General features: G+C 38.3%; 2 protein-coding genes across 3 annotated transcripts; one reads left to right on the top strand and one right to left on the bottom strand.

Moving 5' to 3' along the window:
- Positions 1-381: 381 nt before the first annotated feature.
- Positions 382-20,839, top strand: LOC145439001 (transmembrane protein 134-like). Of its 2 annotated transcripts, XM_080316419.1 has the most exons (8): positions 384-632; positions 3,040-3,188; positions 6,947-6,990; positions 8,166-8,234; positions 8,390-8,466; positions 9,692-9,736; positions 10,962-11,015; positions 19,184-20,839. In XM_080316419.1, exons 1-8 carry the CDS (start codon positions 587-589, stop codon positions 19,261-19,263), a joined length of 564 nt encoding a protein of 187 aa, XP_080172545.1. In that variant the 5' UTR covers positions 384-586; the 3' UTR covers positions 19,264-20,839. The 2 variants fall into 2 exon arrangements, with proteins under 2 accessions (XP_080172546.1, XP_080172545.1); XM_080316420.1 differs by lacking the exon at positions 10,962-11,015 and having other exon boundaries at positions 382-632.
- LOC145438999 (uncharacterized) lies at positions 11,474-16,845 on the bottom strand. The gene is made up of 5 exons (XM_080316417.1): positions 16,674-16,845; positions 15,390-15,528; positions 14,542-14,739; positions 14,218-14,369; positions 11,474-12,626 (listed from the first exon to the last, which is right to left on the bottom strand). The coding sequence occupies exons 1-5, from the start codon at positions 16,819-16,821 to the stop codon at positions 11,710-11,712; spliced, it is 1,554 nt and encodes a 517-aa protein (XP_080172543.1). The 5' UTR covers positions 16,822-16,845; the 3' UTR covers positions 11,474-11,709.
- Positions 20,840-23,446: the final 2,607 nt, after the last annotated feature.

Raw genomic sequence — 23,446 nt, 5'->3', positions numbered from 1 at the left:
ATATATCAGTGTATCTTTTAGGCATAGTCGTTTGCAGCATGACAGACTATGCTTTTGTGATGTCGTCGATGTAAGGAAATATAGTGAAGATATGATAATATATTTCGTGCATTTCACGTTTAAGGGTTAAAGTAACGGTTTTTAGACGGGTTATTGGGATATCCCCGGTGATCACTGTAAAAAAATCGGTGTCCTAAACATTCAGATATGCGGAAACTAGAAATTGCCACGCATATGTATTAGTTCCACTATAATTCAATCAAATCTGGTTGAGGTATACTCAAAACATCGAATGTAAACATTTGAATTACATTCGATTTTCGCTATCCAGCAGGAACAAAAATCACATGAGCCATATTATAATAATCTTGGCATAAATAACAACTTTGGTCGTTAATGTTTTCAGCTGCACTGGATATCAGGAATCTTTCATCGTTCGTTGTTTTGCTATCGCATGACGCAGGCTACTGTGCGAGTCTTTTCGTTATCGTTTCCAAAACCGTAAGCCTGCATTTTCTTCCGATAAAGTCTGGTCAGTAAGAAGAAGCCACGAAAAAAAGCTTCGTTTCGTGAGTGAGGATTAATCATGTCATCTGTCCCTAAAAGTGAAGGAAGCTCCGAAAATGGCACTGGTGAGTGTTCTTCAGTTATACTGCATGATTTCGAATGATATTGAATTCCGCTCACTAAGAAGAGAGAGTAAGACTGTTGTCTCGTGGCTTATGAGCGCACAATGTCCTTAATTGGAACGACACCGACATCAGGACAATCGCGAAAGCAGCACTTTCACGCGAAATTTAATTTATTAAATAATAATTGATTAAAAATTAATAATTGATTAATTGAAATCTTTGATGCTCTCATTTTCCGATGGATACTCCCAACATTTAGGTCATGGTGCTCTTGAGTCCAGAGTGGAATTGGTGGCCCTGTATGGAATCGGTGTCTTGTGCTCACACTGTTTTATTTTTTAATTATTTTTTATTAAATTACTTAAACTTGGAAAATCATCGCTGCTCACCTGATATATCAGGCAAAAAGGTCAGCGATTACAATCAGGGCGGTGGCAACGTCACACGGAATTTTCTGTTTAATTACTCAATTATTATATGCGTATAATATACGCAGGATTTATTTCAAAATGAACCGAGATTCCATAACGGCTCTTAGTCTGAACGAAGACAGCTAGGCTAGAGCTAGACCTAAAGCTTATATTGTGTGTGTCCTTAAGTCAACCACATATTTTACCAAATGGTATCACTCACGCCCTCTTATCCGATCCAACTGCCCCATCCCCACTAATATCTTGAAGCAAATTGTAATTGGACTACTGGACCATGACTAGGGAATCGCTCATTGTTCAAGTTAACTTAACCTACCAACTTCCTAACAATCTCTACTGGAATCTCGGTACGTTTTACCTAGGCTAATATAACAGATGAGCAGCGATGATTCTCCAAGTTAAAGTGATTGAATATGAAATAAATGAAAAATAAGGAAGTGTGCGTGTGCAGGACACCGATTTCGTAGATGAGTAACAAAGAGAATTCTCACTATGACTCTTGACTCTAAAACCGTCATATTGAAATAACCAAAAATTTGCTCCTAAACCACACAGAATTTTGACTTGTGCTCCCCCTACTAAGCTCTAAAATAGAAATTTTGACTTTCACTCAATACTCTGACTCCCTATTCAAGCTTATATACTTGATTATTTCTCTCCATTGTGGTTTCAATTGAATTTTGGTGCTACTCTTGACTTCGAATCTCAGGGTGGAGATTTTCACACAGAGCGAATGTCTTTGTGATGTTAAACTTGTGTAATCTGATGACTCCAGAAGGTTACTTGTAGGCCTACTATTTGCTGTGTTTATTTCACTTTTGACGAACCTTCAGTGAACGACTTGTAGCATATCACGCCACGTTGCCCTATTGGGGTCTTCCTAAATATCATTTCAAGCTAATATATCAGATTTAACCTATGTGATAATTATATTCGCCAAGATAATTACCAAGATATATTACGTTATAGAGATCATAAAGTAAGCTTATCCGGAAGATAATCATCTGATTAAAAGTGGTAATCCTGGTACATAAATTTCAATAAGCTGGACTTCGCGCGAGGATTATCTCTAGTCATCAGGTGAAATTTTTAATCCAGCGACGTAGGTTGCCATGATGACCAGTTTTTAATCAGACGATTAGCAATCTTGTGTATAAGCTACCTTTATGATCTCTGCCTTAAATCAATTAAATCATATATCTCTTGCTTTCAAGTGATCAAAATGTCAAAATTACAGAATCTGTCTTGCGGCCATGAACATCAAAGCTTGACCCAGTTCTGGGATGGATAGAAGTAGTAGACTTGTCTCTTCATCCTATTATTCTATTTATATAATACCGGTATGGCGGTATATTATAAAATATAAATCATCCGTGTATTGTATATTTTTTTTTGCTAATTCTCTATTGTGAACTTATGAAATACTGCTCATTGGTGTCATGTATTCTTAGTTTTATTTATCTCAACTTATATGGTTTATCAATAGATTAGATTATATGTACACAATAATGCAACCATAACTTGTTTTTCTCTTATGAATGGGCTGCAGTAGACTTGATTATTTTTCATCCCTTCACTTCATCCCATTTGCCAGTTTTTCGTCATTCCTTGTTTCATTATTTCTGTATTTGTTATGTTAACAAAATAAACTCAATTGATATTGACAGGGTAGTTAGGCTTAGTGGTCTAGGCTACTGGACTTGTGACTTCGCAATTATTCAGTGATATTTCTGAAGTTCTAAACTAGACCTGTCGTCATTGCCAATTTACCCTTCTAGCATTTTCCTAATTTTTAAATTACTGTATCTTTAAAACTATCAACAGGCCTTCTGATCCACAACTGTAACAAGATAAATAGTTGTCATTATTATATTGGAGACCGTTTCCGAGAGACTTGGCTCGATTGAACAATCTGTGGACGCGATTTCTAACTTGTAATAGTTTCAATTACCGCATTTAATAACATGATTTTACAGATACGGTACCAATAACCCCAGTCGGTCCGACCAATGGAGAAAGCACACCTCTGAGAGGAAGCAAACTGGTGGATAAACTCACACTGCCTACAGACATTGCTGCGTCTCTGACGCAACATAAAAAGTCAGAGAGCTACTCAAAGTTCAAAGTGAGTAAGATAGCGTAATGGTGAAGCGTCCGGCTTCTTGATCGGTGGGTCGTGGGTTCGATCCCCGGTCGGGTCAGACCAAAGATCTGATTAGTAACACTGGTATCCATGACATCCCTGCTTGGCGCTCATGCATTACTGGGATAGCATGAAGGGGTGGTGCATGGCTTGGAAACCCGTAAAGGCTATATCTGCACTTCCTTGTCCAGCGGCATATGCCCATCATGCACTCATGGTATGCATATGCGCAGATCGTGTGTATGTGTATCATGAGTCGGTGTATATGCCGCAAAAAACATCAAGGACAAAAATAAACTACGTCCTTTCCTTTCTACAAGACTCGTGTAGACATATGGAGGGACCTTTTAAAATTTGTTGACCGAAAAAGTATTTATTTTTCAACTGATGGACTGAAGTGCGGGTCAATTCTAGTAGCCGTCGGTGCTGGTTTTGTAAGCATGAACAATTTTTGGAATTAATCAATCAATCATTCGTCAGATTATATTTCTTTCTGCCTAAGACACACACACAATGTACATTGTACAATGTGATATACAGAATAGATAGGGGGTATCCACCTCGACCTAGTCCCCGATGTCACAGTCTTCATCGACAGCGACTCGGGGGGGACGAGGAGCCCAGAATATCCTCAAACAGCAAGAATCGAACCCAGGCAGCCTGCTTGGATGGCGCCGACGCTCACCACTACGCTATCTCTGAAAAAGTTTATTCAAGTTAGCGGTATATACATGTCATGCATACATACAGTGAAACTACTCAAGATGTGTTGATAGAACTTTGTTTTTGAATCTGTATGGTGTGAATCAAAATTGCTGATTCTTTGCTGTATTTGAAGAAGCAAATACTGTCAATCGCATCTAAAAATCATATTATGATGCCTTGATAGTGAGGCTAATTAAGACCATCGATTCAACTGGTAGTAAAGTCATGTATTTGTCAACTTTCTTAATAATTCTAAGTGCAGTTCAGAAAAACTATGAACAAATTCCATAACACTAGTGAATCACCATAGTCTCCATAGTGAGTCATAGTTCCATGCTTCAGTGAGCTATTGGGGATATTTGTTTTCCAAGTAAATAATTTAGGTCAGCGAGTCTTTGTCATGAGAGTGAAATACAATTTTGATTTGCAAACCATGGGATGATTGTCATAGCCTAGTATGGTGAACTTATTCATAGACTGCTCAGTGTTAAGCATAATATGAGCATATAATATCCATATGCCGTAATAAACATTCTTAAATGTCAAAATGATGTTATATATATCAATATCGCATTCTGAATTTAATTTTGAAAATATGTCTTTCGAAAAATCATATTTTGTGTTACTAAGACACTGTGCCATGGCCTGATAGTTTTCATACAGTTCAGCACCACAATTCCAGGTGTAAAATCTCTATTTGCAAACAATGCTTTATGTATGTTACTGGGCTGTACTGTTGTTCTTACCCCCAAGTACTGAGCGACAGGTATTAGAGTATTTATCAGTTGGATATGTTGTAGGCAATTTCATAGCTGTGCAATAGTCTTTGATGACTTGATATCTGAGGATAATACATTTAACATATATAACAAATAAGCAAAGAGATTCGCTCCACTGATAATAGAAGATAAGTGATCTCTTGATAGCTGTTTCCTGCAGACCGATCATATCGGTGAACTCTACTTTTGCTTTTGCTGGGTCAATAAATAAAAACCGCTACCAGTGCAAGCCTTCAATTTATCAAAACTTTTTATAAATAATGAATAGCTCGTATACCAAATGTCAATACATGTAGATCCATTGACCTTTATTACTGTTTGCATCACCAATGTTGTTAAATATTACTTGAAGAGCTTCTTGGAGGTACAGAACTTCAATATACAATTAAATAGTATATTCATATTGAAATGAACCCGAATATTTTCGGCTGACACTCGTCAGGGGTAATCGTCACTCTACTAGTTGCTGATGATTACCCCTGACGAGTGTCAGCCGAAAATATTCGGGTTCATTTCAATATGAATATACTATTTAATTGTATATTAAATATTACTGTCCCCTGAATGGAGAATGCGGTTCTTGCCTTTTGTCCGGTTGCTTTTTGTCCGTGCCTTTTAAACTAATGGGGTAAAATGCCACAAAAAGATGACATCATCGTTTGGGTAAGCGTTGGTTTATCTTTCCGCTTTGTTTTATGTTGTTTCCTGTTTTGCAAGGGGCTGAGCTCCGGGTTCATTTCATATCGAAATCCAAACTATGTTCTGAAATATGCATAAAACTATCCAAATAGTGATGTTCAAGCACTATGTCCCCTGATTTTCATCACAAAATCAAGGAAAATTGTTACGGTATTTTTTTTTGTAGTTAATGTAACACGGGGTGACTTTGAAACTGTCTGGTGACTTTGACCAAAAACCAATATTCGTTTCTATTGCCGACATCGAGCAAGATATCACTATACGAATATTTTGAGCTGTTGTTTATGATGGTCTGCATCAAAAGAATGCTTTAATGGCAACATTTTAACTGACTGGAACACCTTTGTATAGTGACAGGTGAGGTAAAAAATTCCATCCCAAATTTTATATGCTGTAACTTTTGTTGGGTGTTCATACAAAGAAAGCATTTGAGGCGGTTTCCTTTCATTTGCCGACAAAGGCTGTGCACGTGACAGCATTTATTGGTTTTCCTGTTCGAAATTATAGTTCATTTTTTCAAAATACACAAAATACTTCGGCTGATAAATTTTTTCATTTTTGAAAAATTTCTGGGGTGACTTTGACCATCTATTTACAGTCAGCTAACATGAGTATTTTTAGATTAGTCGTAGTATCAGTATCATCAAAAGTAAGGAAGAAAGCCAAGGAAATATAAAATAAAACTTGATGCCACGGGCTGTTTAGACTGCTCATAAGATCGGCTACAACCTGTGAAGCATCTGAAGTCACCATAATGCTAGCCTGCTTCATCACTAGATTTGGGGATGAAATAAGCTGACCACTGCGTAGCGTGAACAAATTTTGGGCTTTCTATTGCTAACGAGTGATTTCTTACAAATATTGTCACAAAACCTAATCGATTACATGACATGACTACTATGACAGTTGAAAAATTCAATCAAAACTGTTCATATCAAACTGGGTCAAGGAATTTCTGATAAGCATTGAGTCATTAACACAAAGGTTGTGTACAATAATTACTTGCAGATGGGACAACCGATGATACCCAGGAATATTTCCACCTTCTAACCAACCAGCTTCATAGTGTAGCAGTGTGTCACTACTGGATTGATATTTTGTTTTTAAAAGACCATAGGGGACCAAATTCAACATCTCAGCTTGTCTGATTGGCATGTATGACTCCTCTGTCGTAGTATTGCAAAAAATGGTGCTCGGCTGAAGTCACCCCATCGATGGGTAGGCCTAACTTTGACCACCACAGAAAAATTTTGAAAAAATGATCAAAAACTAGAAAACAATATTTTTTTTCATGCTTACTCCATAGCTGTAGCCCATCCGCATATAACAGAATAGCAAAAGGCAGAACATCATGACATATCATAAAATAATTTAGCATTGAGCGTGAAAAGTGGTACAAAGTCACCCCGTGTTACGGTAGGCCTGGTGGTGAGTAATAATGTAGGCTATAGACTTCTAATTTATACGTTCCCCCTATTTCTGAAATTTTCTGACGTCAGAAGTTATATTTTTCATTCCTAATGGATTGCTCCCATACCGTGCTCTACTTATTCACAGAACGAAGACAATGAAGAAAATCACGTTGGTAACGTCAGAATACAGTGAGTTGAATCACATGTTATGACATTGTTGTTTGGTGAATAAGCCAACAATAATTTGCAAAAGTTTATCTTAACACTAGGCTTACATCAAATTTCGTAGGATTATTATTATTTAATTTAAAAAAATATGGTATTGCTGACTGTTCATTTTGAGTGGAAAAGTTGATTTGACACGATTACATGTTAGCACTCACACACTTGATCCATGATTTTTAACATCTAAAAATATCTGACGGCCCTGTTTGATCTAACAACTACTTCACACTTTTGACTGAGTGATTAACTCATTGGAGAAGTGTAGCCTAAATGTGCAGATTGGTGTGATCCTATTTAACGTCAGGATCCATCTATGATTGAAATTTTTGTGCTCTCGTCAGGACTGGAAAAACGATTGCGTTTCCTTTGCGAAGGTGTTTAGTAGACGCATTTGTCTTGTGATCTTTTAGTGTTACAGAAATGATCATGTATGTAATATATAGTGATACTTCAGGCCCATAGAGCCTGACCCATGGTATTTTCGCTCATCTAGCGTAACATATGTCTGTTGTGGTTAACGTTTAGAAATTTCATGCACACTGATAATGGAAGCTATTAATAGAAACTTAATTGCTTTTCTGTTTCATGTCACGGGGGTTGTCTAGTGTTCAGTAGTGTAGACTGCGAGATGGTATGTGCAATGACATAATAGCATGTCCATCACGTGCATTGCTTGTTACTAATTGCTCATTCAAGATTTTGAATAATGAACAAAGTCTATACATAGAAATTCACTCATGACAAATCGTAAAAATGGTCTATTATGCCTCCAATCAGCACTCGACTATCATTAACTATACATATTCACAGCTTATTTCTAATAACCAAAGTAATCTCAATTCTAAGTGAATACATTGATGTAGTAATCACTAGGCCTACATGTCTGATCCACATCATGATTTGACTGAAGTTTTATATGGACTGCCGTTCCTGCCGTAACCCTGTCTATTTCACTTTGGCTTGGCATCGATACGTGTTGATGCTTGTCAGTTTTGGGGGCAGCCAGCTGGAATTGAATCTGCAATCTCTGGTCTGCGACACTAGCAGTGGTACTATGGCTGTCACAGTGTCACACCATATTAATGTGATATTACTCTATTTCATTGTTCATAAACGATGTCTATTGTATTGTTTTCTAGAATGAAGGACTCTGGGAGCAATTGGTCTTTAGATACAAGTAACGCATCTTCAGCCCCATCTATGTTGAGGTAATTTTTTGTTATATTTGATAATTTCTAGTAATTGGGGTTCCTCAACTATGACCGACAAATTTTATGTTCATTCAGTAGGCCTATTGCATTGCCTATCCACGTGGAACTTCACTTTTTGTGGTTAACATCTGAAATCTTGAAATGCATTCTAGATGGTACCAACATCCGAAAGTTCGAGAGCACTGGAAAGTTGTTGTTATGTCTTTTATATTATTTTTCATCGGATTAGGTAAGATATACCTCATGTTTTCGTGTAAAATCTTTCATCTTTAATATGCATGCTAGTATGTATATTGGACTTTTTGTGGCCTTGATAAATAGCATGAATTCTACCATTATAATTATAGGTACCTTTGAATTTGGGAGATTATGTTTTAAATTGCTGTAATTCATTAGTTGGTAATACTTGTAAATATCAATGGTATCTATCTATCGTAATTTCATCATCTGAGACAGAATATCACCCAATCTGAAGCTAAGACAGGCAAATATGTTTTCTGTATCCATTTCACTCTATTATTCAGGGCTATTATTGACAAGAAGCCTCTCAAACTTATCTTCTTTGTGGTCGGTTGTGATATTCAATTTTTGTGAACACTTCTCTCTGTGTTATCACAATGTTGCTTATCAGGTGTCGTGATTTAGGTTAACTGGATTATGTGGAGTGATCTTTCTTCCTAGTTTGAAATGTTGCCCGTATAATGATTGGGAAACACAGACTCCTGTTGTTGACACATCAATACCCAGTAGCATGTAGCTGGTCAGTGAAGGGTGTAATTCTGGTTTCATACCTCCAGTTCTTCGTACAAATTTATTATGCTGGAAGTGACTTACTTTGGGACACATGGATAACAATCCAATATCCAAGTATATGAAATATAATCTCTTTTCCACAATCTCTTTTAAATTTTGTGATATTACATTCAATATACTAAAATATGTACGATCACCTGGTTGTGTTGTAAACTTTGATCGAAATACTGTCATAGTGCATTGAATGCCTTTTTTGTGGCTTCGTCATGACAATCTATTGTGATGAAAATAGTAGCCTACACTGTTTCATAGGTGGCAATTTATAGATTTATTAGTAGCGCAGATAAAGTTCGAATCACTTTTGACAAAACTTGGTAGGCTACTATATTGTATTTCCATTCTGTCACACCAAAGCTTCCATTGTAGTCTATATGAATGACGTGTTTTTGTGGGATTGAATCGGTAGAGTAATTTTCTGAGCACCCAGAATATCAGTGCTCTGATTCTTGTCGCTGGGCAATCCTTGCTGTATGAAAAGTACCCCGCTCTTTGAAAGTCACTGGTCTATAGCAGTGTACTGGTTGTCCGGGCCACCACATGACTCTCCATTGGGTTTTGTAATGGTGTTGATAATCTCGCCACACTCGTGCTTCATGGTAAGTTATGTATGGTGAATAACATTTTGTATTTGTTTTCTGCAGGCCTTTGTATTACCGGTATCATCTTAGAAGCTACTAAAGTTGAATGTAAGTCGAATTTAAACTGATAGCCCTTGGTAATGAGCAGTTCATAATGATCATATGTGATGTGTCGCCATCATTACATGCACAATTGCACATATCCTACAACAAATGAAATGGTGAAAGTGATTTTTCTAAAAATCTGACAGACATTTTTCGAATTGAAAGTTTATTACCCCTTCCCCACACTTGAAACAGGTCCGTTTTGTCTTGTTTGTTGACTGATATTTTAATTTCAATATTCACTGATATTCCCAACCTATGGGCCCGTAGCCCCTACGGGTTAGAGGGTTGAGTTTTGAAAAAAAAGTTGGAAAAAAGGTGGGTTATTGAATTTTGAAAGTTTTCAAAGGGGGGCGACAGCGTAATAAAAATGTTGGAAACCCCTGGGTTACACCAGGGTTTTGTAAAACTGCCTGGGGTGTTTTATGAATACGGTACGGTATTTCAGACTTTTTCTTTCTAAAAATCGAAGTTCTCCCAGATTTCCTAACTGCTGAATCCCAATATTACATCCATGAGTAAAAATATACGCATCATCTCTAGGCATGATTGCTACTTTTCCAACAGGCCGTCAACATGCATCCTACCTTCTTTAATTCGCCAGACATCTAAAATTTATATACGTTGGTGGTCATTGCGTGTTACTTACCTATCACGACTTTATAGGAGCCCGACCTCCCTTTGAATTCCTGAAGCGACGCAATATGCTTTCCTTCGTCATATCCAGTCTGACAATTTTAAAACTGTTCATTAGGGGTGTTCAAAAATGACTTTTTTTCTCAATTTGTACTGGCTACTTGACAAAATTGTTAGGTTACCTAATTTAAGCCTACACACCAAATTTGGTTTAATTCCAACTAGTGGCCGGATTGCTGCAGGAGAAGAAAGTTTCCACTTCTTATAAAAATTAATAAAAAAATGTTCAAAATTTTCTGTTCACCCCATCAAAGTGTTGGGTTGTATATAGAAACGATGTTCCCCGAATTTGACTCAATTCTAACCAGTGGAAGCAGAGTTATTGCTGTCGAAAAATTTATAATTAAACAAAATAGTATTTACGGTGGTCAATTCTTTAATTATTTATTATATTTCTGCCCACCGTAACTACTTTTCTATTCAAATCCAAATTTTACAATTTGAGAAAAAGAGTCTTAGGTTACTTTTACCAAGTCCATGTATAGGCCAGTTCCTTTAAAAGAGTTATGAGATGAAACACTTTTGTTTTCAGTGAGCGCTATTTACATTTTCTTCGTTGTTGGTGCAGTCTGTTTTATTCCTGGGGGTGAGTACATTTTTGAATTCATATCTTGATGCCCGATGTCTTCTATAAGTGCTTCTTAAACGCTGTTTTGCGAGACATTGGACCTTATACTGCCTTCTATAGAGATAGATTTGGAGTAATAATGTTTCATGCTGTGGTTCTCAATTTTTCCACCTCAACATATGCGTTTTATTGAGAACGCGTAAGTTACCCAGTCGCAGCTGTGGGATGATACTGGATGGATTTCCATTCTTAGCGTAATCTTTTGTTTAAGATATTGGGTGACATCACATCACGTGACATTATATCGTAAAGGCCATACCTTGAATTGTGCTTGGATTTTTAAACGATGGCCTGAGGTATCCTGTGTGAAACTGAAACTGACTTTGCTTCTTGCATCGTAAAGATATATGCAGGCACCCGACTGTGAACTAGCGTTACACCCTACATGTGAAATACCATATCCTTTAAAAGCAAGGTGAATTAAGTACAAAATTCATTGCCGTGGTCCGTGACCATAAAAATAAACTGGAAAGTGCATTAAATTTTCTGTTTGCAAACATCTAATGTATGGATTGTTCTTGAAATAGAATTCATTAACGTACTTCCGCCATGATAATATCGCACAGTTGTCGGCAGTAGAAAAGTTTTCTCGCGAGTTTTGTATTAATAGAATTCAAATTTGCGGCATGATAAAACACTGTGCTCTGCACGCTCACATGAAAAACGTTGTCCTCTTGAAGCCCTGATAAATGCTATTCAAAATCAGTTTCGCCTGACCCAGCGACCTCGCGGTAAACACGTAGCCGTGGAACTGCTTCGATATCGTGCAGAAAGTGTCGCCGGCGATGTAGCAAAAGTGCTTTTCGTCTCGTACGATCTTTCCGCAGCTGGATATGTCTGCGAATTTGTGATTGAAAACAATGTCGGAGGCGTCCTCTTCGCTGTACACTGGAAGCGTTACTTTGTCAATGTCATCGTCGGCTAGTAAGTCGAACGACGCTCCCAGCAGGCTTTGGACGTTATCTTTCTTTCCTGCCCTTAGCGGTTTACTCTCTGTTGGCTCTTTAGTTTTGATCAACACTCCGATTTCAGTTATTTCCAATATTACTTCTACGGGTGCTTTTGCGGAATGCTCCACCAAAGCTGATTTGATTACATGTTCGATTTCGCCCATTCCGCCCTGTTCTCCCACAAACACCTTGCCGATGTATGTCACCGAATGGCGGCCACATCCCGAATTGCTCTCCGCCACTGACATCGTTCCTGCTTTGTTGGCTTCTGGCGCGAGAGACGTAGCTTTACGTTCCTCCGCCTCACGCAGTTTCTCTTCGATTCTCTCCTTTTGCGTGTTGTAATACTCGTCCATTACGTCTTGATATTCGGACAGCACCCTTCTCAACGGCGGAAATATTCCTCTCGTTGCGGGGCACCGTGGTTTTATCACGGTCAACCTGCACGGATTGTCTTTCTTGCGGCATTTCTTCCATATCGACACGATTTCGTTGTCACCGGATTTCTTTGCCGGGAACAGCATGTATTCGTTCATCGTCACGAGAAGGTCGCCTATTCCGAGATCTTTTTGGTCTGCGGCTACGCTTCCAGCTCGTAGTTTTGTGATGATTCCGTATCCTGAAATCAAATTTGTACACAAGGATTTCACAAAAGTTTGATCATACTACTGGCCCTGAATGTGTGGTCCTAGCTGTCGTACAATCAAGTTAATGTTGTAGCAGTAAGTATATTGCTTTTTAGGGAGTAACGCTAAAACATTTTGTCTATACCAGTAATTTTCTACCTGCGAGTCTGAAATCGGCTTCTAAAATAGGCCGTAAGTAGGTCTGGGGGAGGGGGGGTGCCGACCAGGGTTGTAATGACTCAAGTCATGATTCACCTCGAGTCATGATTTTCTGATGACTCGAGTCAATCTGTGTATTGACTCAACTTGAACTCGAGTCATTGCGCATGACTTGAGACTCTGACATTTCATTGTAATTTCGAAGAATAGTAACGTAGCCATACTGTTGGGATTTTGTCTGTTGGTACTGGTACTGGAAAATGCGATCAGAAACTGCCAAAAGTGAGGAAAATTATTCTATAAGAAATGCGAACCATTCGATATCACCAAACAGAGTTATAAAAAGGGGGTTTCACAAGAATTTGATTGGAAACTGAGCAGTCAACACAATGACGTGGACTCGGACTCGAGTCATTATACCATGACTCGGACTCGATCCTCTGCTTGCTGACTTGAACTCGGACTTGACTCGGTGGTGACTTGAAAATGACTCGACTTGACTCAAATCAAAACTGTAAGAGTGATATTGACTTGTGACCATGGTGCTGACCTGACATTTGTAAATTGGGAATTGGTACGTGACCATTAGGGCCTTTCAAAAATGACTTTTTTTCTCAAATCGTTCTGGCTACTTGATAAAATTGTTAGGTTACCTAATTTAAGCCTACACACAAAATTTGGTTCAATTCCAGCCAGTAACCGCTTTGCTACAGGAGAAGAAAGTTTCTATTTATTATTTAAAAATAAATAAAAAAAATTTGAAAATTTTCTGTTCACCCCATGAAAGTGTTAGGCTGTCTATAGAAACGATGCTCACCAAATTTGGTTCAATTCCAACCAGTGGAAGCGGGGTTATTGCCGTCGAAAAATTTTGATTTGAATAAAATAGTATTTACGGTGACCGAATCTTGGTTTATTTATTATAGTTGTGCTCACTGTAAATACTATTTTATTCAAATCAAAATTTTTCGACGGCAATAACTCCGCTTCCACTGGTTGAAATTGAACCAAATTCGGCGAGGTTCGTTTCTATAGACAACCGAACACCTTCATGGGGTGAACAGAAAATTTTCAAATTTTTTATTGTTTATTTTTATATAATAAATAGAAACTTTCTTCTCCTGTAGCAACGCGGTTACTGGCTGGAATTGAACCAAATTTTGTGTGTAGGCTTAAATTAAGTAACCTAACAATTTTATCAAGTAGCCAGTGCGATTTGAGAAAAAAAGTCATTTTTGAAGAGCCCTAGTGACCATAAAAGGTTGGAAACCACTTGATTTAATCACTCCCGCCCAGTGTTAAAATGGGCGATTGCAGTAATGACGGCATTAGGGGTAGTTGATAACGATATATGATGCAATAATTTGTGTCGAGCGGTAATTTAGTTCGCTTCGGAAATTGTACACTGCCGTGGTCTCGACTTACCGTCAATATACAGCATCCCTATTCCGAGATATTGCGTCGGCACGAATTCCACCGTTCTCATATCCGGGATATTCCACGTGTGGTCGAGGAAGTAAAAGTTTTCCAAGTTGATTTCAAACGTGATGGAGGTAGACACGGTCAGCAATAGGGACCTAAAAAACACAGTTCAATATCGTGAATATCTCGTCTTTTTGAGATTCTACAATTTTGGCCTACAGCGCTTTATGTCATTTCTCGACTTTCGGACAATGCAAGAACTATACTTACTTAACTTACCATGTGGTCATGAAGTACTTTATATAGCCTACCAGCAGGCCCACTCACCTTAATTGCTCGGCTAGAACTTCATGTGTTATTATTGTGGCTGCATTGTGTTGCTCCTGATTTCCTTCGTTCGAGTCGTACCAGCTGCTTTCAAGCTCCTCTTTGCGGGTTCTGAGGAATTCGACCACCACGTGTAACGTCCTTCTTATCAGACATTGACGAATGAAATACCGCAGACGCCCATCATTGTGTTTCAGGCTGTGGAAAGATGTCAATTATACCCACCGACTGAAAATTCGCATAATATTCATTGCTCATATAATGCCATCACAATACGGCAGCTTTCGATTGGGAGTTTTGTATCTTCAATAACGTGTGGACGGTCAGATAGAAATAATGCAGTGCACCCGCTAGCAGCACTTAAGCTTTCTAGCTGTTGCGGGGCCGATCACTTCATTAAAAATTGGTAATGGAGGTAGCGAGATTGATCGATTAAATTCGATTTAAGACTACGAGAAATTGTATTGAGGTCCTTGAATAATTTTGGCTAAAAAAATATTCGTGCAAGGTCAGCATAACCATATCTTAGTAATGATAGCATTTTGTCCCTTTTTTGGACAATTTAGCTTGACTTAAACGTACCATACTATAAGGTGATTTGGAAAACCATGTCGCCTGCCACACACCATTCAAAATGAGCACTTTAAGAGATTCACGATTTTATTCTATGAGGGTAAGTCTAAGTTGCACAGTGCAATGCACACCCCTGAGTGCGAGATGTGATACTGATTTTCAACTATCAACACAGATTTGTCATGCTGTCATCGTAGAGTTGGGTACATTACATTGCCCGAAGTGGCCCCTCGGGTAACCTTGCCTTTAGTTATGTACCTAAATGGATTGTCTACCTCTTATTATTCTGCGCAGCGCGTACAGCGGTTGAAATAGCGAGTGGTAACGTTTGGCTGGCGTGAAAATATTCGAGAATTGTCCAAAATTGTTTCCGTCTTATACTTTGTCCATCCGACTTGAAATGGTCCCAAGATCCTTAAAAGCCAGCGAGTTATTAGTAAAAATGCGCTGGGAAGTGTGCACTGTGCACCATCAAAGCTCGAGATATTCGCAAATCTAATTTGAATAATGTGATAATGTAATTCACGAGTATCGTATTATTTTCCGGTGATGAAATATAATATAACAATGAACCGTTTTGTTGACGGCAGTAATGTATTTTGATCGGCGACAGGTGGCTAGTATCAAATGTACTATTGCAAATTATAATTTTCTTTTACATGTAAATGCACCTACTGCTGCTGAATTCACCATCGTAGGGTATGTGGTCCACAGATGAAATAAAGCAATATCTAAAAGCTCCCATTATTGTAGTGAAACGCTCAGAGAATTATTCAATGACATTAACCTAGGTATTTAAGTTTATGGATCTCAAATGTCATCTAAAAGTTGGCGAAAAAAGATGTTGGTGATACAAAATTGGTCAACATATTTTTGGTGGGGCTAGTTCATCTCTTTGTTGTGATCCGAACTGAACGCTGATGTTACTCAACGAATACCCACGCTGACGCCATGGTACAAGTCAGCTTCAACCCAGCTAGAATCTATGCGAGTCAACGAACAAGTGTTCTCGTGTCTATATCAGTTCATGCGGATTGATGCCTTACACGGTGTTAGTGGCAGCCATGCTCTGCTATAAGAATTCAATCCCAGCGGTGAATCGGAGACGTTTGTTCCAACCGGACAATATTCTATTAGAATCGTGCGTAACTGTCTTCACTTCCTGACTTAGCTTGACTACAACAAAGTGATCAATAAGAACGGAATTTTTTTCTGCATGAAGGATTGGTCATTGTGTATTTTGCTTGAGTTTACTTTACGGACAAGTACTTGCTGATAGTATACAGTTTCACTACCGTGCATGAAAATTTGCCCCGTTATTCTACTCAACTGACGTATCGGTTGGGTATGCATGCCCAATTGCCCATGGATCACTTACCAATCAGGCTGGATGCTCCCTACTGATTTGTTCTATTTGCTATGGTGTTTTAGAAATACATTGACAATGACATTATCTCGATTGAAAACTTTGTAACTTTATTTCTAACATGGACTGTCAAAGCGACGCTGCTGCATCAGGTGTTAAAACGAAAGTAACACACTTTACTGTTGATACTTACCTAGTTTTATTCCTTTTGTTATCGCATGTTCGACGGTCTGACAGAATGACGCCAAATAAGGACTTCCATCCGTCACAACTTCATCAATTGAATAAAACTCTTCAATTAAGTATTTCAAACTTTTCAACAACGGATCACTCACAGGCATCGTGTTATACAAATGAAATTCTGCGATACACAAAGAATATAAAGGACGGTTACTTTTTTGGTCTGCACAAGTAATGCAAAAATTATTCACACAGCCAGTTGTTATGACTCCAAGCATGAAGCTCCAAACGCAAAATCCATTCATATTCAGGTGGTCCTGGTATGAATAATCTCCATTGTATTATCTCGCAATATTATATACATCCACTTGTCCTATACTGTCTGGATGAATACAACCTTATTCGCTATGCTGCCTAATGCTAATATATTGCCAGCTATAGATTCAAATACTAAGAATTCTACCCAGACCTATTCAGGCTCGATCGTTGATGTCTTCCTGTGTACAATTGTGTGCAGCAATGCCTTACAAGGAGAAACAAATTTGAAATGACTACCGCTATTGTTAAGTGTTTGTTACAAGGAAACAGTTCAATATCTATAAAATACTAGTGAATTGTAACCTGCTAATGCTATAGCTGCCAAACCAAGGCTCAAATAATTCTATGGTTGTCACAGTTACACATTGGATAGTGTTTTTCCTGTTGGTATGTTACCTTTAGTGAAATTTCACCTTTTTTTGTTGTCAATGAGAAATAGTAGCCTATATCCATAACACCAAATGTCACCCAATTTTTGCATGCCGAGTTACTCAGTTACTTCAGAACTACCTTTTTGGTTGACTTGAGACTTGAAGTCGAGTGCAGTTTTGGTTGAACTGTAATCATGTCTAGAGGTAGTTGTAATTCAAATTTATGTTTGAGCCAGAGTAACCTAAAATTATGAGTATTACTAATCATTGTCTTAATTTCAGAAGAAGAATTACCTACCACACTGATTTTTGTTCTGTACTGTGCTAGTGACATGTATGAGTATTGAGTAATGTTAACTAAAGGTATGAAAATAACTTTCCTAAAATCTATATGCTGATGTCCTGGTGATCTGCTAAAAGACTTAACGTATGTATGGTTCAGTAAGACATATAGTAATCTGCATTACGTAATCGTTATTTATTTTAAAAGAAGCAGCAATAGTAAATGTCGTAATGTCTCACTGTCTAAGCATTTCCTAGTTACGTATGCATACTTGTTGCAGACAAACCGTGCGAATGTTTTGATGAATCACAGCTACAATTGGTGCTCATCTTAATGCAAATTCCTCCTGAGAACGCTATAGCAATGCTAATATAATACCACCTTCACTCTAAATGCTAAGAGTTCCTTTACATTGTTTTCCCAATATTTTATCGCAACGGACATGGTTTGGTGAAAACTAACTAGCTTTACTGTGTAAAATAGCCTTTTCCTTTGAAGCAACCATATGGTCGTGCTATGACTGAGAGCACGCTACACTCATGTGCGTTGTTTTCGTAATGATCTGCCAACTCAGCTTGTTTCCTGGAAGGAAGCTGCTTGATAGGCGTTTGGCTTTTCACAGCTGCTTTTTGTGACAAACCTTGACTGCATCATCTGTTTGGAAATATTTTCCAATGCATTGTCACAGCACTACGTTTAACTGGGACGTTGTGTCGGCTGTAAAATTTCTTTTCCTTCAACATCCGGGAGCTTTTTCGCATTGTCTCTCACTGTCCTGTTCGGTATCAATACACGCCGCTGTCAGTGAGGCTGTGATACTTGATGTATGACTAATTTCCTTTTTATACATTTCATTAATAGGTAGCTTGTAGTGACTCAAGGACATACTATACTGGCTGGTATGGTTAAAGCTTCAAAGCCAAAAGCACAAGAAGGCACATAAACTGTCCTATAACCGAAATCTGTTGCGTGGCATCACATAGCTGAGATCTGAATTCTGTTCAGTATCAGTGATAGTTCTTCAGGTTCCACTTTTTACCTTGTTGTTTCAATGATAGTAAATCTGAATAGTGTGGTATCAAATGAGACATGTTTTAGTAACTTGAATTGAAATTTTACTTTACACGGCGTCTTGCAGCCTATTAAAATTATATTCAGAGGTGCTCAAGAAGTAGAGCTGTAATTTTCCACCCAATTAACAAGTAGAATCTTAGCGATATCTAAGACATATCAAAACTGCATCCAGTAGAGAATGAATGGTCGAAAAAGTACTCAAGTAGTTTCAAAATGTGGATTTGGTGGAGGGGTCGCATGCTTCAGCTGTCGTGATACAGGCGCCATTTCACACTGTTCTTGTGATTCTCTTACCTATACAAACGACGCAAACTCATCTCAAGACTACTTTATACATTTTAAAATTTGCATTGTAAAAAGGAATTAGTTTTATTTGTGCTGTAAGTAGTTTCAACTTGAAAAAGACGCTCAAATTTTTGTATCAAACCTTGAGAGAACCAGTTACGGTGTCATGACTATTATCCCCTTTCTTTCCAGTGTACCATCTAATCGCCGTTTATTGCGCGGTAAAAGGAAAACGCGGCTTCAGATTTTACAATCTCCCGCTGTTCAACTGATTCGCTACGGACCTGTTACATAGGAGGCGACTGGAAGCGTGGATTTTTGCGACTGCCGTTCCGACCGGCACGGCGAAATCGGGTCGGCCTCAATTTATTTTCGTGCCAACTTGTTTTTTCCTTCGTTCTCCGCCTTGACATCGTTTTGCGCTCTTTGTTTTGTAAGGAGGTCGTCTTTTTTGTGTCATACGTATATCACGGTTTTCATATGATTGCTATTTGTAATACTATATAAAACGTTGCCTAGTATGAATCGCAGGGGTTGAATTGTTATATTCTGTCATATTATGCCGTGCTGGTATCCTCGAACACAAATAACCTTAAAATATTGCAATACTCTGTAGCACAATGTATGTTTCGAAACTCGAATTGCATCTCAAGAGTAGCGCAGTTTATGTTTCAAATTTCAAATTGCATCCTGAAAATTGCGGGTCTCCATATACTAAACATGCCAATGTACACAATTGGGCTGAAGGTCTCAATAAAAGGAAGTGGATTCTCGATCCTGTGGGGCAGCCACTATCACTGCTGCTTCTGTCGGTGTGTTTTTACATCATGCAATGTCCAACTGTCCATAACTTGAACGTCTGACCATAAAATGTACTGTGAACATTCTTTATGTAGCTCGCCTGAACTTACAATCTCTCGATCATGTTCAACCTCATCTTAGTGACATTTGATTGGTGACAAATCAGCACCGGAAACATTGACAAGATAATTATGATGAAAGTCGAATTCAACACGACTCTGATCGACTACAACTTTTACGATACATTCACTCTCAATATATTTTTGCTTCTTCTGTAACCATTGAATTTAAGAGTCGTATATTGCAGCGTACGGGACACGTTCGCTCTGGTGTTGGATGCAATACATATGCCGTGTCGAGTAGATGATGTTTTATGTATTTTGGCGCGGGACATCGTTCTTACAATTCTACAGTGGCACAATTGATTCTTTATTCAAATATGAATTGTATATTTCGTGTTGCTATCACAGATTTAACTTTTCTATTTCTTACTTTTCCGTACACCACTGTAGCGCGCAAGTTAGCGATGATGAATAGGAATAAAATGGAAGCTTCACATTAACATTCGATGGACCCCCTGCGTGTATTGCGTGTAATGAATTTGGCCGACACTGCATTGGCGTGCCCTATTTCGAGACACTTGTTCGGCCCTATTCCGTATTAGTGTCGGCCTGTTTGATGGACAAACGGTACACTATATTGCGTTTCTATCGGCTCCTAAAATATCTAGATTGGCTCCTCGTCCTTACCGTATGTGCTAAGGACAGGATATATCTAGAACTCCTATTCAATGTCCAAGGAGACGCAGTCAACTGTAAATATGAAGTCTTGAGGTTTTTTCTTCGGGATATTGTCATTTACTCGCTGCCGTTCGCGCGTCGTGGCATGTTAAAGGCGATATTTTCGAATAATGATAGTCATTTCGTCTGGCATAGGCACAGTAGAAATTCCCCATATCTTGAAAATGCCGCCAATTTTAGGAACACCGACTATGTCAACTTGTATACAACACGATAGAAAATACACTGCCTCTATCATTCGTGCAGTCGACAACGTGTGCTTGTTTCGGCCGAAGAGGAGAGGAGGATATCTTGTTTCATGATATGAGAAGACTTGGGTAGAACCCGGGATGTGTGCGGTGGAAAGTGACTCGCGCAGGATTTTTATGAGCATGGTTGTACGGATTTAGTAGTATATTTTAGCGGTATTATCATCATGCATCTTCTGGAGATAGTGAGAGATTGTCAAGTTGTAAGAAACTTACGTTTGTTCAGAATGACGAAAAACCGGTGTTTGGAATTTTTCTTTTATCCAAACTTCGTCATGCGTGGAATTTTCAAGGCAAGACAAAACTACTCTGTTGAATGAGAAAACGAAATTTAACGCAATATGTGAAGCTACGGGAAATACTTTGGCGAGAAGTGTCTCCAACTTCCCATTGTCGATTGTCTCAGCAGTGTGAACGATTTGCTTAGTACCAAACCCCTGGGTACGGGGCAATTGTGACATTTGAGCGGCGATATTCGCGACCCAAAATTTCCATTATTGATTGTTGAGTTCCATTTTAGTTTTTATATCAAACATCGAGTTGTTGGCTTCTTTATATAAAACTTTGTAAATGAAATTTCCACGAGAAATACACGTGATATTAGAAAATACAAAAAGTGTTACTTGTCCCCGCGGTCTCCCCTACCGATGGATCAAAAATTACAAAACGATGTCTGGCCCTCAAATCTTCAGCCCAGAATAGCAGATCTTCTGCTGTCTCATCACTTCGATACAAGCTCTACCTATCGCGGACATTTACATGAATATCCGCCTTTTCAAAAAATATTTATAAACGTTTCAAATTTGTTGCACGAACGTATCATCGGTCCCCACCTGGTGGGTCCAAAGGCACACGACTATGGGACCTACGAGACGTAGGGGAGATGTGGTACCGATGGATCAAAAATTGCAAAATGATCTCTGGCCCTCAAATCTTCAGCCGAGAATAGCAGATCTTTTGCTGTCTCAACACTTCGATACAAGCTCTACCTATCGCGGACATTTGCATGAATATCCGCCTTTTCAAAAAATATTTATAAACGCTTAAAGTTTGTTGCTCGAACGTGTCATCGGTCCCCACCCGATGGCTACAAAGGCACACGACCATGGGACCTATGAGACATATAGGCCTACGCTTAAAAACTCAAATTTGTTAACTTGTTTTGTTGTGTCCTATAAGCTAAGCTGCAGCAATCCAATGAAGAATGTTTCGTCGCGACCTTCATGAATAAAATAGATTATATCAACTCAAATGTTGGCATAAAATCATGTTTTGATTTACGCCTAAACTTACAAAATTAATGCCACATACATATATTACCCGCAAATCAACATCTTGACTTTCCAATACCCCGTAATAGCGATAAAACACCACAGATAACTATGATTTACACTCTATATATATGTAGGCGAGATTCTGTTGTTAAGTGATTAGTTGGTCTATCTATTTTGCTTGATTTGGCTATGGTACCATAGGTCCCCCACCCCATAAATATTGTAATTGACTTGAAAATAGTCCACTCGAGGATGGTATTGATTCAAAAAATATGTGCCGTTATATACCCTGATACTTCACATTAAAAAGTATAGCGGGTTTGTTAGTCTGAAAGGTGATATAGAAAAATGCAATTGTCGATCCAAATTTACTTTACACCCCCTAAAACGTAAATCATTTGTCACAGACCCCATAACTCACGCAGGTCGAATGTTTTTGCATGTGAGGAAAGATTCTCTCAGCATGTAATTGTAGACAAATTCACAGAGTGTAATCATGGAATTATCATGGAGATTTTTCAAGTATTTTCGGTCCCAGTGATCCATCGGTACCACATCTCCCCCTACGCTCAAAAACTCAAATGTGCCAATTGTTTTGTTGTGAACTATAATCTAAGCTACAGCAAGCCAATGAAAAGTGCTTCGTCGCCACCTTCAAGAATAAAATATATTATATCAACTCAAATGTTTGCATAAAATCACGTTTTGGTTTACGCCCAAACTTACAAAATTATTGCCGCATACATATTAACCGAAAATCGACATTTTGACTTTCAAATACCTCGTACTAGCGATAAAACACCACAGGTAACTATGATTTACAGCCTATATATATGTAGTAGAGGTCGACCGATATTGATTTTTACAGGCCGATACCGATATATCGGCACACTCACAGGCCGATAACCGATATCATAGGCCGATATTATTATGGAAGGAGCAGAGAACAATTTCACCAAAAATATTATATATTAGGCAAGATGGCACTTGTTCATGCCACAGAAAGCTGAACAACAAACGACAAAGCTGATATTGAAAAGAATTATTGCTTAATTGTGCACATTCGTTGAAAATTGGGATAACCCAAAAAACAAAACATGATACAGAATTGCAGGTCAGTACAGAAAAGGTAGATTGTAATGCAGAAAGCATAGTTTCTCTGCATGCTCACCCAGTTAAATTCGTCGTGCAAGGGTAAATCTGTCATATATCACCCTTTACTTCGTCGATTTCTTGAGATTGAGAAGACGGAGCATTGAATTTCCGGTAGTTTTGAATTTTTTTTTTAATATAAAATATCGGCTGCAATATCGGCCTTCATAGGCCGATATC

The sequence above is a fragment of the Botryllus schlosseri genome, chromosome 5 (genome assembly GCF_051294905.1).
Source record: "Botryllus schlosseri isolate E-star chromosome 5, Bs_hap1, whole genome shotgun sequence".
NCBI lineage: Eukaryota > Metazoa > Chordata > Ascidiacea > Stolidobranchia > Styelidae > Botryllus > Botryllus schlosseri.
Note: the sequence above shows the minus strand (reverse complement) of the source record. Positions and strands in the feature narration are given on the sequence as shown.

Bases quoted from the DNA above. Each gene is read 5' to 3' on its own strand.
- LOC145439001 (XM_080316419.1), top strand. From the start codon at position 587: ATGTCATCTGTCCCTAAAAGTGAAGGAAGCTCCGAAAATGGCACTG. The intron at 6,991-8,165 runs GTGAGTTGAATC...ATTGTTTTCTAG, and splicing joins GTTGGTAACGTCAGAATACA to AATGAAGGACTCTGGGAGCA. The intron at 8,467-9,691 runs GTAAGATATACC...TGTTTTCTGCAG, and splicing joins ATTATTTTTCATCGGATTAG to GCCTTTGTATTACCGGTATC.
- LOC145438999 (XM_080316417.1), bottom strand. From the start codon at position 16,821: ATGCCTGTGAGTGATCCGTTGTTGAAAAGTTTGAAATACTTAATTGAA. The intron at 14,740-15,389 runs GTAGACAATCCA...ATCTTTCCACAG, and splicing joins GCTGCGCAGAATAATAAGAG to CCTGAAACACAATGATGGGC. The intron at 14,370-14,541 runs GTGAGTGGGCCT...TGTGTTTTTTAG, and splicing joins GTTCTAGCCGAGCAATTAAG to GTCCCTATTGCTGACCGTGT.